This window comes from Spermophilus citellus (assembly GCF_964194105.1).
Source record: "Spermophilus citellus genome assembly, chromosome: X".
Classification (NCBI taxonomy): domain Eukaryota; kingdom Metazoa; phylum Chordata; class Mammalia; order Rodentia; family Sciuridae; genus Spermophilus; species Spermophilus citellus.
Window position 1 is genome coordinate 34,728,056 of NC_138190.1, and position 19,295 is coordinate 34,747,350.

Genomic DNA, 19,295 nt, shown 5'->3' on the forward strand with positions numbered 1-19,295 from the left:
TATGATGTGGCTTTTCGAAGAAGAGAATATGGCAAGACCTAAATTGTAGTCATGTTTGTACATACCCTATGCTACTTTGTTTTTATTTTATCTTTTCTTGTTTATAGTGTTAGAACTGAAGAGAAAATCCAAAGTGTATTCTTGTGGTAGTAAATGTCTTAAAATGGTTCATTCCTCAATCCTTCCCTTTAGTCACCAGAATTGGATTTGTTCTGAAGAAACAGTTTACCACTTACAGGGCTGCTAGAACATAACCCTTGCCTCAACTCTTCCACAGACCCCCTGGACCTGATGACCCAAGGAATGGGGGCTGAGCAATTTTACTTTTTGAAAAGACTTCAAGGGGATGTTTATACTCATCTGGTTAAAAGTCACTGCTCTGAGCGGGAGTCTGAGTTCAAATTCTAGTTCTGTGGCCCATCATACATCCCCAGGATGCTGAGTTAAACACAAGTTGATAGAGCTAATTGTACTGGCAAATAGTAGATAAGGCACATGGAATATGAATCAACTTCAGGTGTCCTGCCTTTGCTTCTGTGGTACCTCTGCTTTATGCTGTCTTCACCCTTATGCATTATAAGGATTTCAGGGGTGGAGGGGCTTATTCTATTTATACTTTTGTTTCCCTCCCTAGACTGTAAGTTTCTCTTGGGCAGAGACTGGATAGTATCTGTTTCTATATCAGAGGTCAAACAGCTATTCTTACTGTCATTAGATTATGATGCTCAACAATTCTGTCTTAATGTTACATATACCACAACTAAATTTCTTAGTGTGGTAAAATACACGTAATTGACCATTTTAACCATTTTTAAGTGTACAGTTCAGTATTCAATATATTTATATTGTTGTACACCACCATTCTTCTCGTTTATTTTCATCTTGCAAAACTGAAATTCCGTCCCCATTAAACAATATTTTTCCCCTGCCCCCCCAATTGCTGACATCCACCATTCTGTTTTTATGAATTATACCACTCCTAAGTGCCTTATATAAGTGGAATCAAAGAGTATTTGCCATTTTATAGCTTGACTTCCTTCATTTAGCATAATGTCCTCAAGGTTCATTCATGTTAGAATGTAATAGAACTTCCTCTTTTTCATTTTATTTTTTTAAATATTTATTTATTTTTTAGTTTTAGGTGGACACAATATCTTTATTTTACATTTATGTGGTGCTGAGGATCGAACCCAGTGCCCCGCACATGCTAGGCGAGAGCTCTTCCACTGAGCCACATCTCCAGCCCCAGAACTTCCTCTTTTTAATATTTGAATAATAGTACATTGTATGTACATACCACATTTTGCTTATCCATTTGTGTGTGGATACTTGGATTGTTTCCTCATTTTTTAACTATTTAAAATTTTAATTTAAAGACAGGGTTTTACTAAGTTGCCTGGGCTGGGCTTGAATTTGTGATCTTCCTGCCTACTGCCTAACCCCCTGAATAGCTGATTTCATTCATGTGCACCAGCACTTTTCAATTTTTTTTTTTTTTTGAGGAATTTGTTTTTCTACCCCAAATGTACCATTTTACATTAACACCATCAGTAAATGAGGGTTCCCATTTCCCACATCCTTGCCAACCCTATCTATCATAGTAGTCATCCATCCTAATTGAGCATGAGTAGTATCCTGTGGCAGTTTCAATTTGAATTTCCCTAATGACTAGTGATTTTAAGTTTCTTTTCCTATTCTTATTGGCCATTTGCATATCTTTTTTGAAGAAATACCTCTCTAAAACTTTTTGTCCATTTTTAAAATTGTGGTGTGTTAAGTTTTAGGGATTCTCTATTCGATATTAAATCCCTCATCAAATAAGTGATTTGCAAATATTTTCTCCCATTCTATGAATTGCCTTTTCAATGTATTTACCAAAAAAAAGTTTTTATTTTGCATGAGGTCAAATTTGTCTGTTTTGTCACCTGTCCTTTTGGTGTCGTATCTAAGAAATCATTACCAACTCCAATATCTTGAAGCTTTTACCTTGTTGTCTTTAAAAGTTAGGGTTTCAGCTCTTACATTTAGGACTTGGGTGCATTTGAGTTAGTTTTTAAACATAAAAAATTTTAGATAAGGATCCAACTTCATTATTTTGTATGTATCTGGTTTTCCCAACACTGTTAACGAGTACTACTACTACTGTTAATATGTATGAGTTAGGATGTTTATAGAGTTCCGCTTTCTATATGTTACCTCATAATCCCCACAGTAGCTGTATGAATATAATTTAAATCTATAAATTGGAATTTAAGTGCTTTGGAAATAAGAAACATAAGTAAACTACAAATCATTTGTTCCCTAACTGGCATTTGTCTCACCATATTTTTTACATTTTAGATTAGCTCATTAATTAATGATATTTTTTTGGTTTCTAGAGCAATGTTGATCCCAGGGATGATGTATTTGGCTATCCTCAACAATTTGAAGACAAACCAGCATTAAGTAAAACAGAAGATAGAAAAGAATACAATATTGGTGTCCTAAGACACCTTCAGGTCATCTTTGGTCATTTAGCTGCTTCTCGACTACAATACTATGTGCCCAGAGGATTTTGGAAACAGTTCAGGTAAACTATGAATGAATAATAATAGGGATCATCTTTTGTTTTCTTTTTGTTATATTTAAATATGTAGGGATATTTCTTAAAACTTGATGAACATACTCAATACATTAATATTAAACTTCTATAATATATGTTTTGAAGCCAGGGCTGGTCATGTATGCCTTAGCAAGTTCCTCTCTCAGAATTAAAAAGGGCCTTGGATGTGGGTTAGTGGTTAAGCACCCCTGGGTTAAATCTCTTGCACCAAAAATAGATAAATGTTTTGAGACGTCTAACTTTGTTATGCAAATGTCTGATATGTACACAAATAGTATGAAACCTTAGTATTCATCACCCAACTTCAACAGTTGTCCACTCATAGCCAATCTTATTTAATCTGTATTCTATAATCTACTTCTTTCCAGATTGTTTTGGAGGTAAATCCCAGATAGTTTCACCCATATGTGTCTCTAATATCTGTTTTAAAATATAACCATAGAACTGTTACTATGTCTTTTTTTTAAAAAAAAAAATCCTTTATATCAAATGTGATCAGTGTTTGAACTTAACCCACTTATCTCATAAATTATTTTCACTAGTATTTTTTAAAATTGGGATCCAGAGCCAGGCCCAATGGCACTCACCTATAATTCCAGTAATTTGGGAGGCTGGGGCAGAGGATTGCACCCCTTGGTATAATCCCTAGTACTGCCCTAATAATCAGGATCTGGATGAGGTTCATATACCACAAATGGTTAATAATGCCTCTTAAGTTTCTTTTGGTCATTGTTGCAAAATCCCCCTCCCCACCCTGCCTTTTTTTTTTTTTTTAAACAATTGTTTATGGAGGGGAATAGGTGGTTAACACTACAAGTTTTCCCAGTCAGAATTTTGTTGATGGGGTCCCCAGGGTATTTTAGTGTTTCCTATTTTCTTAATTCTCCGACATCTGTAAGAGATGTAAGATGGAGACTTGAGCAAATTCAAGTGATGTTTTTAATTTTGTGGAATGGCAGTGAGGCTCCCTTTTTACATATGAGGATATTTAGATTTCTTGTGAACCCCCTGCCTAATATACAGTGGCTTCACCATCACTACCACATTTTATTCCCCTAACTAGGCCCCTCCTTTATCTGTACTAGTGATTCAAGTTTATAGCTTGGATTTTATCACTCAGTTTTCTCTCTTACAATACCTTTTTCCCCCTAAAGCTAGTGGAGCTCACACTTCATGTAAACTAGCACTTTTCAATTTACCACACTTCAGACATTATTTGTTAAAATCAATTTGTTTCATTATTAGAAACAGTACCAGTCTATTTAATTTACTGAAAATGTGAACTAAACTTCCCGTTTGTGTGTGTGTGTGTGTGTGTGTGCGCGCGCGCGCGCGTGTGAGTGTCTCCCAATTTTTTTAGTTTCAAAATTTTCAGAAGTATAGAAAGGGGGAGTCATCACTGTTGTTTTATGTTCTTTACCTAGATCTGTCTAATTGCTAGCATTTTGCCATATTTGCTTGTTTTTCCGTGAGTATAGTTGGTTTTGGGGTTTTGGTTTATTTTTGTAAACCATTTGATAGTAATCTGAAAACATGACACTTCATACCCAATGAATTTAATGTTAATCATCTCTAATAATATCAGTACATATTCCAATTTCCTCAAAATGGTTTTATACTGAAGCTTTTGGTTTTTTATATCCCAATCTGGAATACACAGGAAAGAATCAAAAAGAGGGGCTGGAGTGTGGCTCAGTGGTAGAGTGTTTGTCTAGTATGTATGAGGCACTGGGTTCGATTCTCAGCACCACATATAAATAAATAAATTAAATATTAAGGTCCATCAACAACTAAAAAAAATATTTAAAAAAAGAATCAAAAAGAATTTAATTCACCTTCTTATTCTTTTTTAGTCTAGAATCAGCTCCCAAATTTGTGACTTTTATGGCATTGAAATTTTTTGAGAGTACAGGCTAGTTGTCTTTTTTTTTTTTTAAACCAGGGATTGAACCCAGGAGCACTTAGCCACATCCCCAACCCATTTTTATATTTTAATTAGCAACAGTGTCTTGCTCACTTGCTGAGGCTGGCTTTGAACTTGTGATCCTCCTCCTGCCTCGGCCTTCTGAGCCAGGATTACAGGCATGTGCCTCCGTGCTCAGCACAGGCCAGTTGTCGTATAGAATGTCTGTCTTGATTTGTATGATTATTTCCTCATGGTTAGATTCAGGTCAAGCTTTTAGGGGAGGAAAGCAGGAAAACTACATCGATGATGTTCTATGCTTCTCAGTTTGTCCAGTTGGGAAGCATATGCTATCCATGTGTTTAATTATTGATGGTAATGACTTTGATCCCCCAGTGTCTTAACAGATTTCTCCATTGTAAAGGGTAATTTTTCTCTTTTATAATTAATAAGTTGACATCTAGACTATGTACACATTGCAAAGTATAGCAAGTCGTGTGTCGTTCAAATTTCCAAAAACAAATAAAATGGACTGGTTTTTCAAATAATGCAACAAATTTATTTTCACAAGTGATAGAAGTATTTTTCAAAAGACAGTTCTTCTGAAGTGTCTAAAATATAATTCAGCATAGCTCTTGCTTAGAATAAATATGTATACTCCGTGTATTAGTTTATTTACGTAAATACAAAATTGGATGTCATTGACAGTTTCCAGCAGTGCTTGGGCTTTACCAATGTCAGTTCTCATTTTGTGGTATACATAAGTGATACTTTGTTTTGTCACATCACCTGAAGCAACCTCAACTTTCTTGGACCCATACTATCTGTCAGCCACACCAGTACTTTCCTCTTTCCTCATGTAGTTGAGGAAGAAAATTTCAGTGTACATATGCTGTCATTTGTGGTCACATTGCTTTCTTTTCCCCTCAAAAATACAGTGTATGTACAGTGTATATATTGTTGTGTCATATGTTAAATGTTTTATTTCATTCATTTCTTAGGCTTTGGGGCGAGCCTGTTAATCTGCGTGAACAACATGATGCTTTAGAATTTTTTAATTCATTGGTAGATAGTTTAGATGAAGCTTTAAAAGCCTTAGGACATCCAGCTATGCTAAGTAAAGTCTTAGGAGGGTCCTTTGCTGATCAGAAGATTTGCCAAGGCTGTCCACATAGGTAAGTGCTAATTACAGATTGGAAGTGTAAGTAGTATTATTTATATACTAACAAAAATAAAATTTTTGCTGTATTAAACCTAAAAGATGGTGGACTTGGAGTAGTATTCCCTATTAAAGTGAAATACTCATTTGTAAAATAACATCATTTATCATTTTGCTTAAAAATGTTTGTATACAGTACAGCAAGAATGAGAGAACAAATTGTGTTTGTGTGCTTTGTTGTGTGTTTTAGTTTTTCACTTAAAAAGTGGAAACTGTTGCCGGGCATGGTATCATACCTATAATTCCAGCTTCTGTGGAGACCACAGTAGGAAGATGGAAAATTCAAGGCCAGCCCGGGCAACTTAGCAAGACCCTATCTCAAAATGGGCTGGAAATATAGCTGTGTGGTAGAGTACCCCAGGTTCCATCCCCAGTCCAGATGGACGGAAGGAAGTAAAGTATTTAATTAATGATACCTATTAACAATAGCAATGAGGCATGATGGTGCCTCCCTATAGTCCCAGCAATCACAAGGTCAAGACATGGTTTGGTAACCTAGCAAGATGCTGTTTCCGAAGAAAAACCTCATTATAAGTCAAATTGATCATATATATAGCCAAGAGTTGAGTTTGTATATGGTTGTTGGAGGCACTTAGTTTTTAAACATAGAGAAATCATGAGGGTAAAGAATACTTTATAAATAATAATTTTATGGTTTTATAATTTTACCATTCATTCTGAATTGGTGTATGTACTTACTCACTTAGCCTGGGCAACTTTTGGCCTTCTTGGAAAGACCGTTTACATCGTTAGGAAAACAATAAGATTATCACTTTAACCTCTTTTTTTTTTTTTTTTTTTTTTTTTTTGATGACACTAGGAGTTAAACAAAGGGTACCACTGAACAACATCCCCATCTCTAGGCTTCTTTGTTTGTTTTTGTAGGCTAGGTCTTTCTAAGTTGCTGAGGCCGGCCTCAAACTTGCAATATTCCTGCCTGAGCCTCCTGAGTCCCTGGGATTACAGGCATGTGCCACTGTCCTCAGCTTAATTTTTTGTTTTTAATTATTGATAATATGGCCAACTTTTTGCTCATCTTTTCAGTCGGTCCTCACTTTGTTTTGGACAGTTTACCAAATTACTTGGAAATGATTTGTGTTCTTTGCCAAATGAAAATATAAAAGATCATGTTCATGAAGTCAGATCCTTATCTGCCTGATCAATATCTGAACTAGTCTTTATTTTTACGTGCCAAACCATACATAGAGAGTCCCAAGACTGTTTGTTATAGGGCTTTACTTTGCATAATAAAACAGGTCAACAAACTATATAGCACAAGCCAAATCCAGCCCATCACCTGTTTTTGTAATATTATTGGAACATACTCAGTTTTATACTGTGTGACTCTTTTTGCTACAATAGCAGAATTAAGTAGCTGCCACAGAGACCATAGGACCCATAGTTTCTATCTAAACATATCACTGGTAGACTATAAGAAGCTTAAGCTGTTAAGTCCAAATATATTTGGCTTCAAAACTTTTTTTTCCCAGTCGGTTTGTTCATCTCTGAAGTAGAGACAGTGATATTTCTCTAGCAAGTTTGTTATAAAAACAAGAAACCTAATATGTTGAGTGTTTTAAACGACCAAATATAGTGACAAGCACGAGCAAATGATCAGTAAACGTTAACTATCAGTATTGGTAACATTCTGTGAGTTAGGAGCTTCATTATTATTACATAATAAATATTGCAAATGTAGTTTGCATAAAGTCTTTTTTGATTGTTTCTTAAATAATATCTTTAGGTACGAATGTGAAGAATCTTTTACGACTCTGAATGTAGACATTAGAAATCACCAAAATCTTCTTGATTCCTTGGAACAGTATGTCAAAGGAGATTTATTAGAAGGTGCAAATGCATATCATTGTGAAAAATGCAATAAAAAGGTATGGATTGTCCAGCTTTAAAATAGTTATGATGACATGATTTTTATTTATCCTCAAAATTCACCCTTTTGAAAAAATATCTACCCTACTTTGTCATAGCAATAATAGAGAGATAGTCAAGAGGACAGCTGATTTAATGATTTATTGGGCAAAGAACGTTAAAAAGTACCATAGAGGTGATGAACATGTGGATGATTTTTAGAAGTCATAATAACTTGACACCACATTTTCTTGCTAATAGAGGAAAATGCTTCGCCTCTCATGTCCTTTACTTGGAGAAAACCATTAATTTATTTAACCACTTAAGATTTATTTTGCCACCTGTGTTTAACCCTTGGATTAGATATTTGGACTGATCTAATTAGTTTTTATCTGTGGGAACTTAGCAGTTCTTTGAGGGAGATGATTTCATAGGTAGTAAATATTGTATATCTTTTCAGGTTCCCAGGCCCTCTCACCTCAAATTACTGCATTATGTTGCCTTACCAACCACTTAGAGAAGTATTAAAGTGTAGAGGTTGCAAAAGCCATACTACTTGCCTGCCTCCCACACCTCTGTGACATGAGACAAATCACTTAACCTCTCGGGAACTTCTTATCCTCATCTTTAAGATTCAGTGGTACCTGCTTGAGAGGGTTGTAAGGATTAAATACGTTACTGTTCATGCAGCATTTAAAATATTACGTGGCATCTAATTGCCCAGTAAATAACTTGTTGTATTTCTTTGGTTTTCTCACACCAAACCACCTTCATTAGAACAACATTAAACATCAAGTAGTAATGGCTAGGTAGCTATGACCGTGTAGGAACCAGGTGAGAAGTGGTGTTAGTATCACTAATTTTTACAGTTTGTAACATCACAGAGGCCATTTCCATGTTATTAATTTTGGTTAACATTTAAGTCAACTATGGCAGAATTACTTTATGTTCATTATCATGTATTTCTTTACACATAAAAATCCAAGTAAGTCTTCAAGGGAGTTTGATAATATCATTTAAAGATTTGCTTGTTTTTTGTTTGCAGTGGATTATAAGAAAGTAGCCAGTAACTTTCTCTTTATTTTTAGGTTGATACCGTAAAGCGCTTGCTAATTAAAAAATTACCTCCTGTTCTTGCTATCCAACTAAAACGATTTGACTATGACTGGGAAAGAGAATGTGCAATCAAGTTTAATGATTATTTTGAATTTCCTCGTGAGCTGGACATGGAACCTTACACAGTTGCAGGTGTTGCTAAGCTGGAAGGAGATAATGTAAACCCAGAGAGTCAGCTGATACAACAGAATGAGCAGTCTGAAAGTGAGACTGCAGGAAGCACAAAGTATAGGCTTGTGGGTGTGCTTGTACACAGTGGTCAAGCAAGTGGGGGACATTATTATTCTTACATCATTCAAAGGAATGGTGGAGATGGTGAGAGAAATCGCTGGTATAAATTTGATGATGGAGATGTAACCGAATGTAAAATGGATGATGATGAGGAAATGAAAAATCAGTGTTTTGGTGGAGAATACATGGGAGAAGTGTTTGATCACATGATGAAGCGCATGTCATACAGACGCCAGAAAAGGTGGTGGAATGCTTATATACTTTTCTATGAACGAATGGACACAATAGACCAAGACGATGAGTTGATAAGATACATATCAGAGCTTGCTATCACCACAAGACCCCATCAAATAATAATGCCATCAGCCATTGAGAGAAGTGTACGGAAACAGAATGTACAATTCATGCATAACCGAATGCAGTACAGTTTGGAGTATTTTCAGTTTATGAAAAAACTGCTTACATGTAATGGTGTTTACTTAAACCCTCCTCCAGGTAAGTGTTGTGAGTTTGGTTTCTTAATAATAAAGAATAATTCAATAATTGAAGGGTTTCCTAAGCATTGACATGTTTAAGTTCATAAAATATTAATATTTTTAAGTGGGTCTAAGTTTTTGCTTATTTTAAGGTCACATTTAAGATGGCTGATACCTTTGAGCAATAAATTAACTGTTTAGAGATAGGAAGTTTAGTTTGTTTTAAGGATTTTTTTTCCTCACTGATTTGAAAATGCTTTCATGAGCTGCCAAAATCAAGGAATAAGAATTATTTCTTGGGGTGGGGCCGTAGCTCACTTGGTAGAACGCCTGCCTAGCATGTGTGGGGCACTGGGTTTGATCCTTAGTACCACATAAAAATAAGGTAAAGGCATTTTTGTGTCCATCTGCTATAAAAAATATTTTTTAAAAAATTATTTTCTAAGTATTAGGAAAAGGGGTATTTAACAGATTTAGGACTTCTCATAAATGCAGACTTGTTGGAAAATGGGGATTGAAAATAAAAATTTGATTTATATATATATATATCTGCATTTTATTTATAGGGCAAGATCACCTGTTGCCTGAAGCAGAAGAAATCACTATGATTAGTATTCAACTTGCTGCTAGGTTCCTCTTTACTACAGGATTTCACACAAAGAAAATAGTCCGTGGCTCTGCCAGTGATTGGTACATTGCTTTGACTTTTCATTCCTAGTATACTGACATTTGATTTGGTTCTTTAATAGAACTTCTTTTACTTTTTCCAAACCATGAGGATCTTGTTTCAATTTTGAAGTGAGTTTTAAAAACAAAATTCTTGGTAGCAGTGGTGAGATTATATTAAAATACTTAGACTAAATATGGCTAGTTTTACTTACTCATCCAAGAGTAAGATGTTAAGGAAAGTGGGGGCTATTTTGTCATGGAACCTTAGAGTTTAGTAGATTTTTCAGAGTACAGTGCAAGCTTTTGCTTATTTTAAGTCATTGAGAGAAGACCAAGTCATAGTATTCACCTATCCTTTTAATGTTAGTACTAGAAGCAACCATTTGCTGCTTCTCTCTCCAGCAGTAGAGGCCTTTACTTTTTTTCTTTTTGTTCATAGAGATCCATCCCTTTTGTATATAAAATAAGTCAAGTATAAGTCATATTGATAGTCATAGATATTTTTGTTTGTTTTAGGTATGATGCATTGTGTATTCTCCTTCGCCACAGCAAGAATGTACGTTTTTGGTTTGCTCATAATGTCCTTTTTAATGTTTCAAATCGCTTCTCTGAATACCTTTTGGAATGCCCAAGTGCAGAAGTGAGGGGTGCATTTGCAAAACTTATAGTTTTTATTGCACATTTTTCCTTGCAAGATGGGCCATGTCCTTCACCTTTTGCGTCTCCTGGACCTTCTAGTCAGGTAATTGTACAGTTTGCTTTCTAATGATTAAATGCTTACCAAAGAATAATGTTTGCTAGAAGTTGTAGTCACCGGCTTATGTTCATCTCTTTTGATATGTTTACTTCATATGTGTGCACACACACAGAATCTAATGTCTCAAGTTCCGTGAAAATTACTATATGGAAATGCATTAAAAGGGGCTGGGACCTGGGTACAGTGGTACACACCTATAATCACACTGACTGAGGATAAGGCAGTAGGATTATAAATTTAAGACCAGCCTAGGGAACTTAGATCCCGTCTCAAAATGAAAAAAAAAAAAAAAATGGAGATGTGGCTCAGGTAAAGTGCCTCTGAGTACAATCCCCAGTACCAGGAAAAAAGAAAGAAATGAATAGTGATTACTGAGCTTTTAAAACATAAGGGAGCTGGGTGTGGTAGCTCCAACAACTCAGGAGGCTGAGGCAGGATAATAATAATAAAGAAACTCTTACTGTTCAGATACATACAGTAGCTTAATTATAAACTTGAGTAAATTTTTCTATCTTAAAGGGTTTTTTAATGGACTTAAAATGTACAATAATGTGAAGGATTTATAATGAAATCTACCCAGATCTTTATTCCCTTTCCCAACCATCAACCCTTTCAAATAGTTTGTGTAATCAGTTCTTCCGTAAATTTATGCTTGTGTGAAGAGAGTTATACCTGCACGTTGTTGCTGAGGAACAGCTAATGTTTTATATTTTACAGGCTTATGACAACTTAAGCTTGAGCGATCACTTACTACGAGCAGTACTAAATCTCTTGAGAAGGGAAGTTTCAGAGCATGGACGTCATTTACAGCAGTATTTCAACTTGTTTGTAATGTATGCCAATTTAGGTAAGAATTTAGGTTTTCATAATCTGTATGTTAAATGGTGAGATCGTTTAGGTCAATTGATCACATATAACCTAGTTTAACGTAGAAATTTTGTACAAGAAACCTTATACTTTATAGTAATTCATGTGTTACTGCTCTGCATTAAACACAAATGAGAATCTTATGTCGTCACATTTTGTCTCCTAAAACACTGCCAGATTTGGCTGCTTTTTGAACATACTCATTTCTAGGCCCCAATCTCACACTGATTGAATCAGAATTCCCAAAGTTAATTTATGGAATCTATATTTTGTAAAGGTCCCTAGATGATTGTAGTACTTCCCAAGTTTTGAATAGAGGTCTACATATAACTTTTTCTTGAACTAAACAAAATTAAAATGAGGGATAGTATAAATATTCACTTAGCTGGATGTGGTGATGCACGCCTGTAATCCCAGCAAGTTTGGAGGCTAAGCACTCAGGAAGATCACAAGTTCGAGGCCAGCCTCAGTTACTTAGCAAAAGTCTGTCTCAAATTAAAAAAAAAAAAAAAACAACATTTTTTTAAATGACTGGGATGTAATTCAATGATAGAGTGACCCTGGGATTTTTGTTTATTTATTATTTATATATTTCATATAAATATAAAATTCCCCTCTTGCCTCATTTAAGGGACTAGATGTAGCTCTGTGGTATAGAGCTCTTGCCTAGCCTACATGAGGCCCAGGGTTCCACTCCAGCACCACAAGAAAAACTTAGGAATTTGCTTAAATTATTCTATTGTTGCCACTATGTGACAGCTGTCCTTTTCAAAGTAGCCTACTCTGACATCACTAGATCATTTCTTTTCGTTGGTTACTGAAATTTACCTAAAAATTTATGCTATACTTGGCTCTACTTTTTCTATTGTATTTTGATAGCAACCAAATTTTTGTGTTGCTCCCCCACTAGATTGCACAGTAGCCCTTGGTAAATGCTTGTTTGCTGAATGGATGGGTGGTGAGGAATATCATAAAATATATTTTCATTGTTATTTGGGGTGGGTGTTCTGTTTTGGCCTAGGGTAGGTAAATTTCTTATGATTGAAATTATGAAAATTACTAATGAGATGATAGTGTTCTGATCCCAAAATGATTATTGAGACATTCCAGTTAAAATCTTAGTGATGATAATATTTATTTGGCCAGTTTAGGAACTGATCTATCCAAAATTAAGTTCTGTACCCAAGCATCCCTGTCATTTCCCGTGTTTTCTGTATGAGCTCGCTCTACTGATACATGGCCCTTTTAACATCAGGAACACAGGAACATTTTACTTTCCATTTGTCTCTGTAGTTGATCATCTTTTCCCTTACCTTTCCATACCAGAGGCATTTGGTATTTGTAGTTGAGAAAGAAGAGGAAATATATTACACAAACACTAACTAGAATCTGTATTTCAAACTTAGAAATTTCAGATTTAGGCATTCACAAAAATATTATTCTATTCAACTTCCCCTTTAGATATTGCATATTCATAAAGCACATATCATTGTTCACTAACAAAATTTCCCTGCTAAAGGCAAATACAGGTCTATAAGCCTCAATATGAAGCCCTTAAGAACAGATATGTTGGGCTAGGATTGTGGCTTAGTGGTAGTGCACTCACCTAGCATATGTGAGACCCTGGGTTTGATCCTTAGCACCACATAAAGGTAAGTAAATATAAGTATTATGTCCATCTACAACCAAAAAATTTAAAAAACAATGCTTATGTGATTCAAAATTGCTTGGGTTTAAGAAAAATAAGGCAGTGCATATGCCATATATAATGTATCTGAGTCTAAACAGCTCCTTATAACTAAACACATTAATATCCTTGGAGTAAAATGTAAATGAGAGTTGTATGTTTATTAAAACATAAACGGGGGCCAGGGTTGTGGCTTTGTGGTAGAGCGCTTGCCGAGCATGCATGAGGCACTGGGTTGGATCTCGGCACCACATAAAAATAAGCAAAATAAAGGTATTGTGTCCATCTACAACTGAAAATATATTTAAAAATTAATAAATGGGGACGGGAGGGGGAAGACTGCAAATAGCCTGTTTTCAGTTCAGGCTAGGTTTTCCTATCAAATACATATTTTTGATACCAACTTTATGAAAGAAATTTGATTATAATAAGAACTTTTCTCAGGATTTCAGATAAGGGTTAATAGAGGTGAATTCATTGTGTTAAAGTAGTCTACTGTCTTAATAGGATATGGAAGCAAACCAAAACGTAGTTGCCATTAAGTTAAATATGTTCATGGTTATAATAGGGAAAATATAAAGTACTATGGATGTGCATCTTTCGGGTAGAAGATTTAATGGGGAAGTTGACATGGGAATTGCTTACCTGAGTTTTCCATGCAGGGCGAACAGCAAATACAAATACATGGAATTAACTTGGTGTTGCTTGTTGTCCAATGACAGTTGTTCGGTCTATTTAGAATTGATATAGTATTGGCAGAAGTGGTGAACAGGAGTCCCTGTTCATGTTATTCTGGCAAGCCTTGTGAAAGAGGTTTGGCTTATATTTTGAAGCATTGATGAGCTGTTGTGGGTCTCTGAACAGACATGCCTTCTAGAAAGATCTACAATAGAGTAGGACTAGAGGTGGTTAAAATGAACTGTAGACAAAAGATCATTCTGGCCTATACTGCAGAACTAGCATTGAGAGGAATACAAGTAGATTCTGGTACTTGATAAAGAGAGCCTGTGGCATTTGGTGATTGGATATTCAGAGGAGGGAGCATGAAATAGATGTTAACAATGATGTCAAGGGGCTGGGGTTGTGGCTCAGCAGTACAGCACTCGCCTAGCACATGAGAGGCCCTGGGATAGATCCTCCGCACCATATAAAAATAAATAAATAAAACAAAGAAGAAGAATGATGCCCAGGATTCCAGTTTGACCAACTCAGAAGATAATAGTGTCACTGAGTTGGGGAAACTCCAGAGGAAAAGCATGGAGGAAGAGGATGATTTCAGTTTGGGCAGATTCAGTTTGCGCCTGTGTGACACCCAGTTGCCTGAGCAATTTAGTGAGACTCTGTCTCAAAAAAGAGCCAGGGATGCCGTGCACCATGGCGCCCACCTATAACCCCAGCGGTTCAGGAGGCTGAGGCAGGAGGATTGCAAGTTCAGAGCCAGCCTCAGCAATTTAGCAAGGCCCCAAGAAACTTGTTTGAGACCCCGTGTCAAAATAAAAAGGGCTAGGGATGTGGCTCAGTGTTAAGCGCCCCTAGGTTCAATCCCTGGTCCCCCCCCCCCCAAAAAAAAAAAAATAAAAAAATAAGCCAGGGATGTACCTCAGTAATAGAGCGCACCTGGGTTCAATAACCAGTATTGCAAAAAAAGAAAAGAATAAAAGATGGGAGCAGAAAAAAGGTAGTTAAGAATCTAAGAAGGAAGTAGTTACAGTTTGAAAACTGCTCTGTTCCTTTACCTCATGAAGGGAAATAGAAACCAAATTGGCATGAATTTTGAGGAGTGAGAAAATGAGAAAGTAAACCAAATATAAGCATCTTTTTCAGGAAGTTTGCAGAGGAAAGAGGAGAGGCAATTTATAAAAAGTTCTTATTTCTCCATTTAATAGTTATCATCTCTATGATAAAGGTTGCCATCTTTGTCAGTCCTTTTGGGCTCTCCAGGCCCCAGAAAGTTCATGTTCCACATAGTCCAGTATAACCAGAAGGTTATAGTCGTGGTTGCTGTTTATCAATTTTAATATTTAAGTCTAGTTATTCCTAATCTGTGAATTTTCTATCCCAGTTTAAGTCTGAATGCTAAGGAAATGTGATATACTTCTGACATAAGACTATCTTTTTTATTCACAAAGCCCTTATCCTAATGCTTTTCTTCCTCTCTTCCTTCTACCGTCTCTTTCACTGTAGGTGTGGCAGAAAAGACACAGCTGCTCAAACTAAGTGTACCTGCTACCTTTATGCTTGTGTCTTTAGATGAAGGGCCAGGTCCTCCAATCAAATATCAGTATGCTGAATTAGGCAAATTATACTCAGTAGTGTCACAGCTGATCCGCTGTTGCAATGTCTCATCAAGGATGCAGTCTTCAATAAATGGTAAAGTAGAAAGCCTCATTCTTCCCAATAATTTTGAAATATGGCTGGGCTATATAGCACTTGATCAAATGTTAATTCTGAAAATGTTTAAATACGAAATAAGAGTCTGGAGGAAGGTCCATGTTTGGAAATATTTTTGAGTACTATACCTTTTTCACATGTTTAACAGGGAATTCTTTTCTGTCTGCTACTCAAGTTGACACTTTGTTTATGGCGTACTTAAAGAGTTAACTTTTTGCATTATGTCATCTTGGGATATCTAATCATAGTAACATAATATTCATTGTGCTTAAGAAACATTTATGAAGTTAACTTTTCAAAAATAAATTCATAGGCTACCTTTATGGTGAAATCAGTGTATTGTTATTACAGAAAAGTTTATTAGTTGTTCATTGCCAAATCTACATTCTAGGTAATCCTCCTCTTCCCAATCCGTTTGGTGATCCCAATTTATCACAACCTATAATGCCAATTCAGCAGAATGTGGCAGACATTTTATTTGTGAGAACAAGTTATGTGAAGAAAATCATTGAAGACTGCAGTAACTCAGAGGAAACTGTCAAATTGCTTCGTTTTTGCTGCTGGGAGAATCCTCAGTTCTCATCTACTGTCCTCAGTGAACTTCTCTGGCAGGTTAAAGGAACATATAAACATTGATAAATCTCTGTGATTTGATTTGTTATTCCTTTAAGTTGTTCACTCTCTCTGGCCTGTTTTTAGGTTGCATATTCCTACACCTACGAACTTCGGCCTTATTTGGATCTCCTCCTACAAATCTTACTGATTGAGGACTCCTGGCAGACTCACAGGTGGATACTTGTTTTCATTACTGGACTACTTATATGTGCCCAGGTGTTAGACATAATTGCAATAGTCACCACTTTAGAGTCCTAGTGAATATTTCATCTTAAAAAACAGCTAGGTGTATTGGCATGCACCTATAATCCCAGCTACTCGGGAGGCTAAGGCCAACCTAGGCAATTTAGTGAGATCCTGTCTCAGATTTTTAAAAGAGGCTGGGGGTGTGGTTCAGTGATAGTGCTTGCCCCCAGCATGATATTTTTATTTTGTTTTTTTTGTTTGGTTGGTTGGTTTTTGTTTTGTTTTTTTCTTCTCATTGCCCGAGTTTCATACTTAACACTCTAACATCATTTCTTTGAATCAAATTTTTAAATTAAAGTCATGCATACTGATGGGATTTATTGTTACGTATTTATACATGCACATAATAATTTGACCAATATTACTGCCCTATACTTCTCTTCCTCCCTCCAGCATAAGCATTTGGTAAATATTTAAGTTCATTGATGATTCCCTTGAAGTTTTTTAGGATTAGTTCGCATTAGTTTTAGAATTAGTCGCTTGAAATATTTGGTTACTTAAAAGTAGTCCTCAGCAGTCTATAAAGTCGTTGCGGACACTGAGGTAGTAAATAATAAACTGTTACTCCTGCTAGGAAATTGGTTTCCTTGAACTTCTGTTTACATTTTTATCCACCTATCAGTATGACATACATTATTGACTAACATTGAGCTTGCAAGCCAGGCATGGTGGCATATAGCTATAATCCTATAGCTATTTGGTAAGCTGAGGCAGGAGGACCACAAGTTTGGTGTTAGCCTGGACAAATTATTTGATACATTTTCTCATCTGTTCATGGGTGTAATAACAATACCTATAGTCTAGCATTAGATTAAATGACTATATCAGACATTAAATAAGTGGTATGTAATAGGCAATAAATATAAGCTGCTATATTAGATTTTTAGAAGTTTTAATCTTATATTCTGCTTCTCTTTCAGAATTCATAATGCCCTTAAGGGAATTCCAGATGACCGAGATGGGCTGTTTGACACAATCCAGCGCTCTAAGAATCACTATCAGAAAAGAGCTTACCAATGTATAAAATGTATGGTAGCTCTCTTCAGCAATTGTCCTGTTGCTTACCAAATCCTACAGGTGAAGAGAGTCCTGAGAATTTAGGGTTTTTTTGTTTGTTTGTTTGTTTTTAAGTTTGAAGTGTTCCAAGTCCTCTTACATATGTGGTTTTTATTTTCTTTTGAAGGGTAATGGCGATCTGAAAAGAAAGTGGACCTGGGCAGTGGAATGGCTTGGAGACGAACTTGAAAGAAGACCATATACTGGCAATCCTCAGTACACTTACAACAATTGGTCTCCCCCAGTACAAAGCAATGAAACATCAAATGGCTATTTCTTGGAGAGATCACATAGCGCTAGGATGACACTTGCAAAAGCTTGTGAACTCTGTCCAGAGGAGGTAAAAAAAGCCATCAGTATGCAGCAAATAGAAATGGAAGAAAGCAAAGTAATTCTTTACTTTATAGGCCAGTGTTTATTAGCTATTAGCAGTAGTGCTTTAAAAAAAAAAAAAGTTATATTGAAGTTTTTGTTTGTTACTGTATGTTGTGTTGATTCCAGTTCCTTTGTTTATCTGCAGTAAAAGAAGTTGTTAATGGGTTAGTTTTGCAGGTTTTAAAATTTTATTTCAGGGCTGGGGGTGTATGTAGCTCAGTGGTATAGTGCTTACCTAGTATACACAAGGCCCTGGGTTTGATCCTCAGCACCGTAAAACCAAACCAAAAAAAAATAAAATATTCTGGACGAAGTGAGGCACACCTGTAATCCTGGCTACTTAGGAGGCTGAGATAGGAGTGTTGCAAGTTTGAGGCCAGCCTCAGCAATTTAACAAGACACTATCTCAAATAGGACTGGTGATGTGGCTCTGTGCTAGAGTGCTCCTGGGTTCAATCCCCAATACCACAAAAACAAATACGTAAATTTTAGTTAAAATAGAAAAGGTTAAAAATGAGCTTGAATTTGCCTTTATAATTTCTTTTCTTTTTTTTTTTTTTTTTTAATTAGGAACCAGATGACCAAGATGCCCCAGATGAGCATGAGTCACCTCCCCCTGAAGATGCCCCATTATATCCCCATTCACCTGGATCTCAGTATCAACAGGTAAACAGGAGTCAGATTTTGGTTTTTGTCTCTAGAACCAATTCTTAGGCTTAAATAGTGGCCAAATCTTTTATGACTGAAGTCATGGAGGGATTGTCTAGGGGACATGATTAGAAGAGAAATGGTGAGAGTGGGATCATGGTGCCCATTTCAACTGGCCCCTGTGGTAGATTCCTCATCACATAGGTATCCTTCTGATACTGGTAATTTACTTGGTAAATCTGTATATTTATTCATGTCAACATAAAATGATAACCATTGCTTAGTGCAAAGGATTAGAACGATATCTCCTGTTAGGCTAAGTCTGCAAATGGATTCTGAGGACATTCAGGTATGGTGATGAAGTAAGGGATCCTTGGTTACTTAACCCTAGATTTCAGTGAATGGGAATTGTTGAGGGGAAAAAAAAAAAATAAGGATTTGGTAGTTTTCCATTGGGCGATGGACAGTGGTACTTGAACAGGTATTAGAGTCTCCTAGAGGGCTTGTTAGAGGACAGGGTGCTAGACCCTGCCCAGAGCCTCAGGTCTCCTCCCCCTACAGAGTGCTGTTC

At 36.1% G+C, this 19,295-nt stretch overlaps 1 protein-coding gene across 6 annotated transcripts in view; it reads left to right on the forward strand.

Moving 5' to 3' along the window:
- The window catches only part of USP9X (ubiquitin specific peptidase 9 X-linked), a 111,693-nt gene that overhangs the window by 89,794 nt on the left and 2,604 nt on the right, over nt 1–19,295 (forward strand). For all 6 annotated transcript variants that reach the window (XM_081276571.1, XM_081276570.1, XM_081276575.1 and 3 more), the window contains 13 exons: nt 2,379–2,569; nt 5,507–5,680; nt 7,469–7,610; nt 8,679–9,432; nt 9,980–10,103; nt 10,599–10,824; nt 11,557–11,686; nt 15,578–15,763; nt 16,176–16,396; nt 16,484–16,572; nt 17,566–17,722; nt 17,829–18,041; nt 18,647–18,742. In XM_081276571.1, coding sequence (XP_081132697.1) covers nt 2,379–2,569; nt 5,507–5,680; nt 7,469–7,610; nt 8,679–9,432; nt 9,980–10,103; nt 10,599–10,824; nt 11,557–11,686; nt 15,578–15,763; nt 16,176–16,396; nt 16,484–16,572; nt 17,566–17,722; nt 17,829–18,041; nt 18,647–18,742 — 2,703 coding nt within the window. The remainder of the gene's footprint in view (nt 1–2,378; nt 2,570–5,506; nt 5,681–7,468; nt 7,611–8,678; nt 9,433–9,979; nt 10,104–10,598; nt 10,825–11,556; nt 11,687–15,577; nt 15,764–16,175; nt 16,397–16,483; nt 16,573–17,565; nt 17,723–17,828; nt 18,042–18,646; nt 18,743–19,295) is intronic.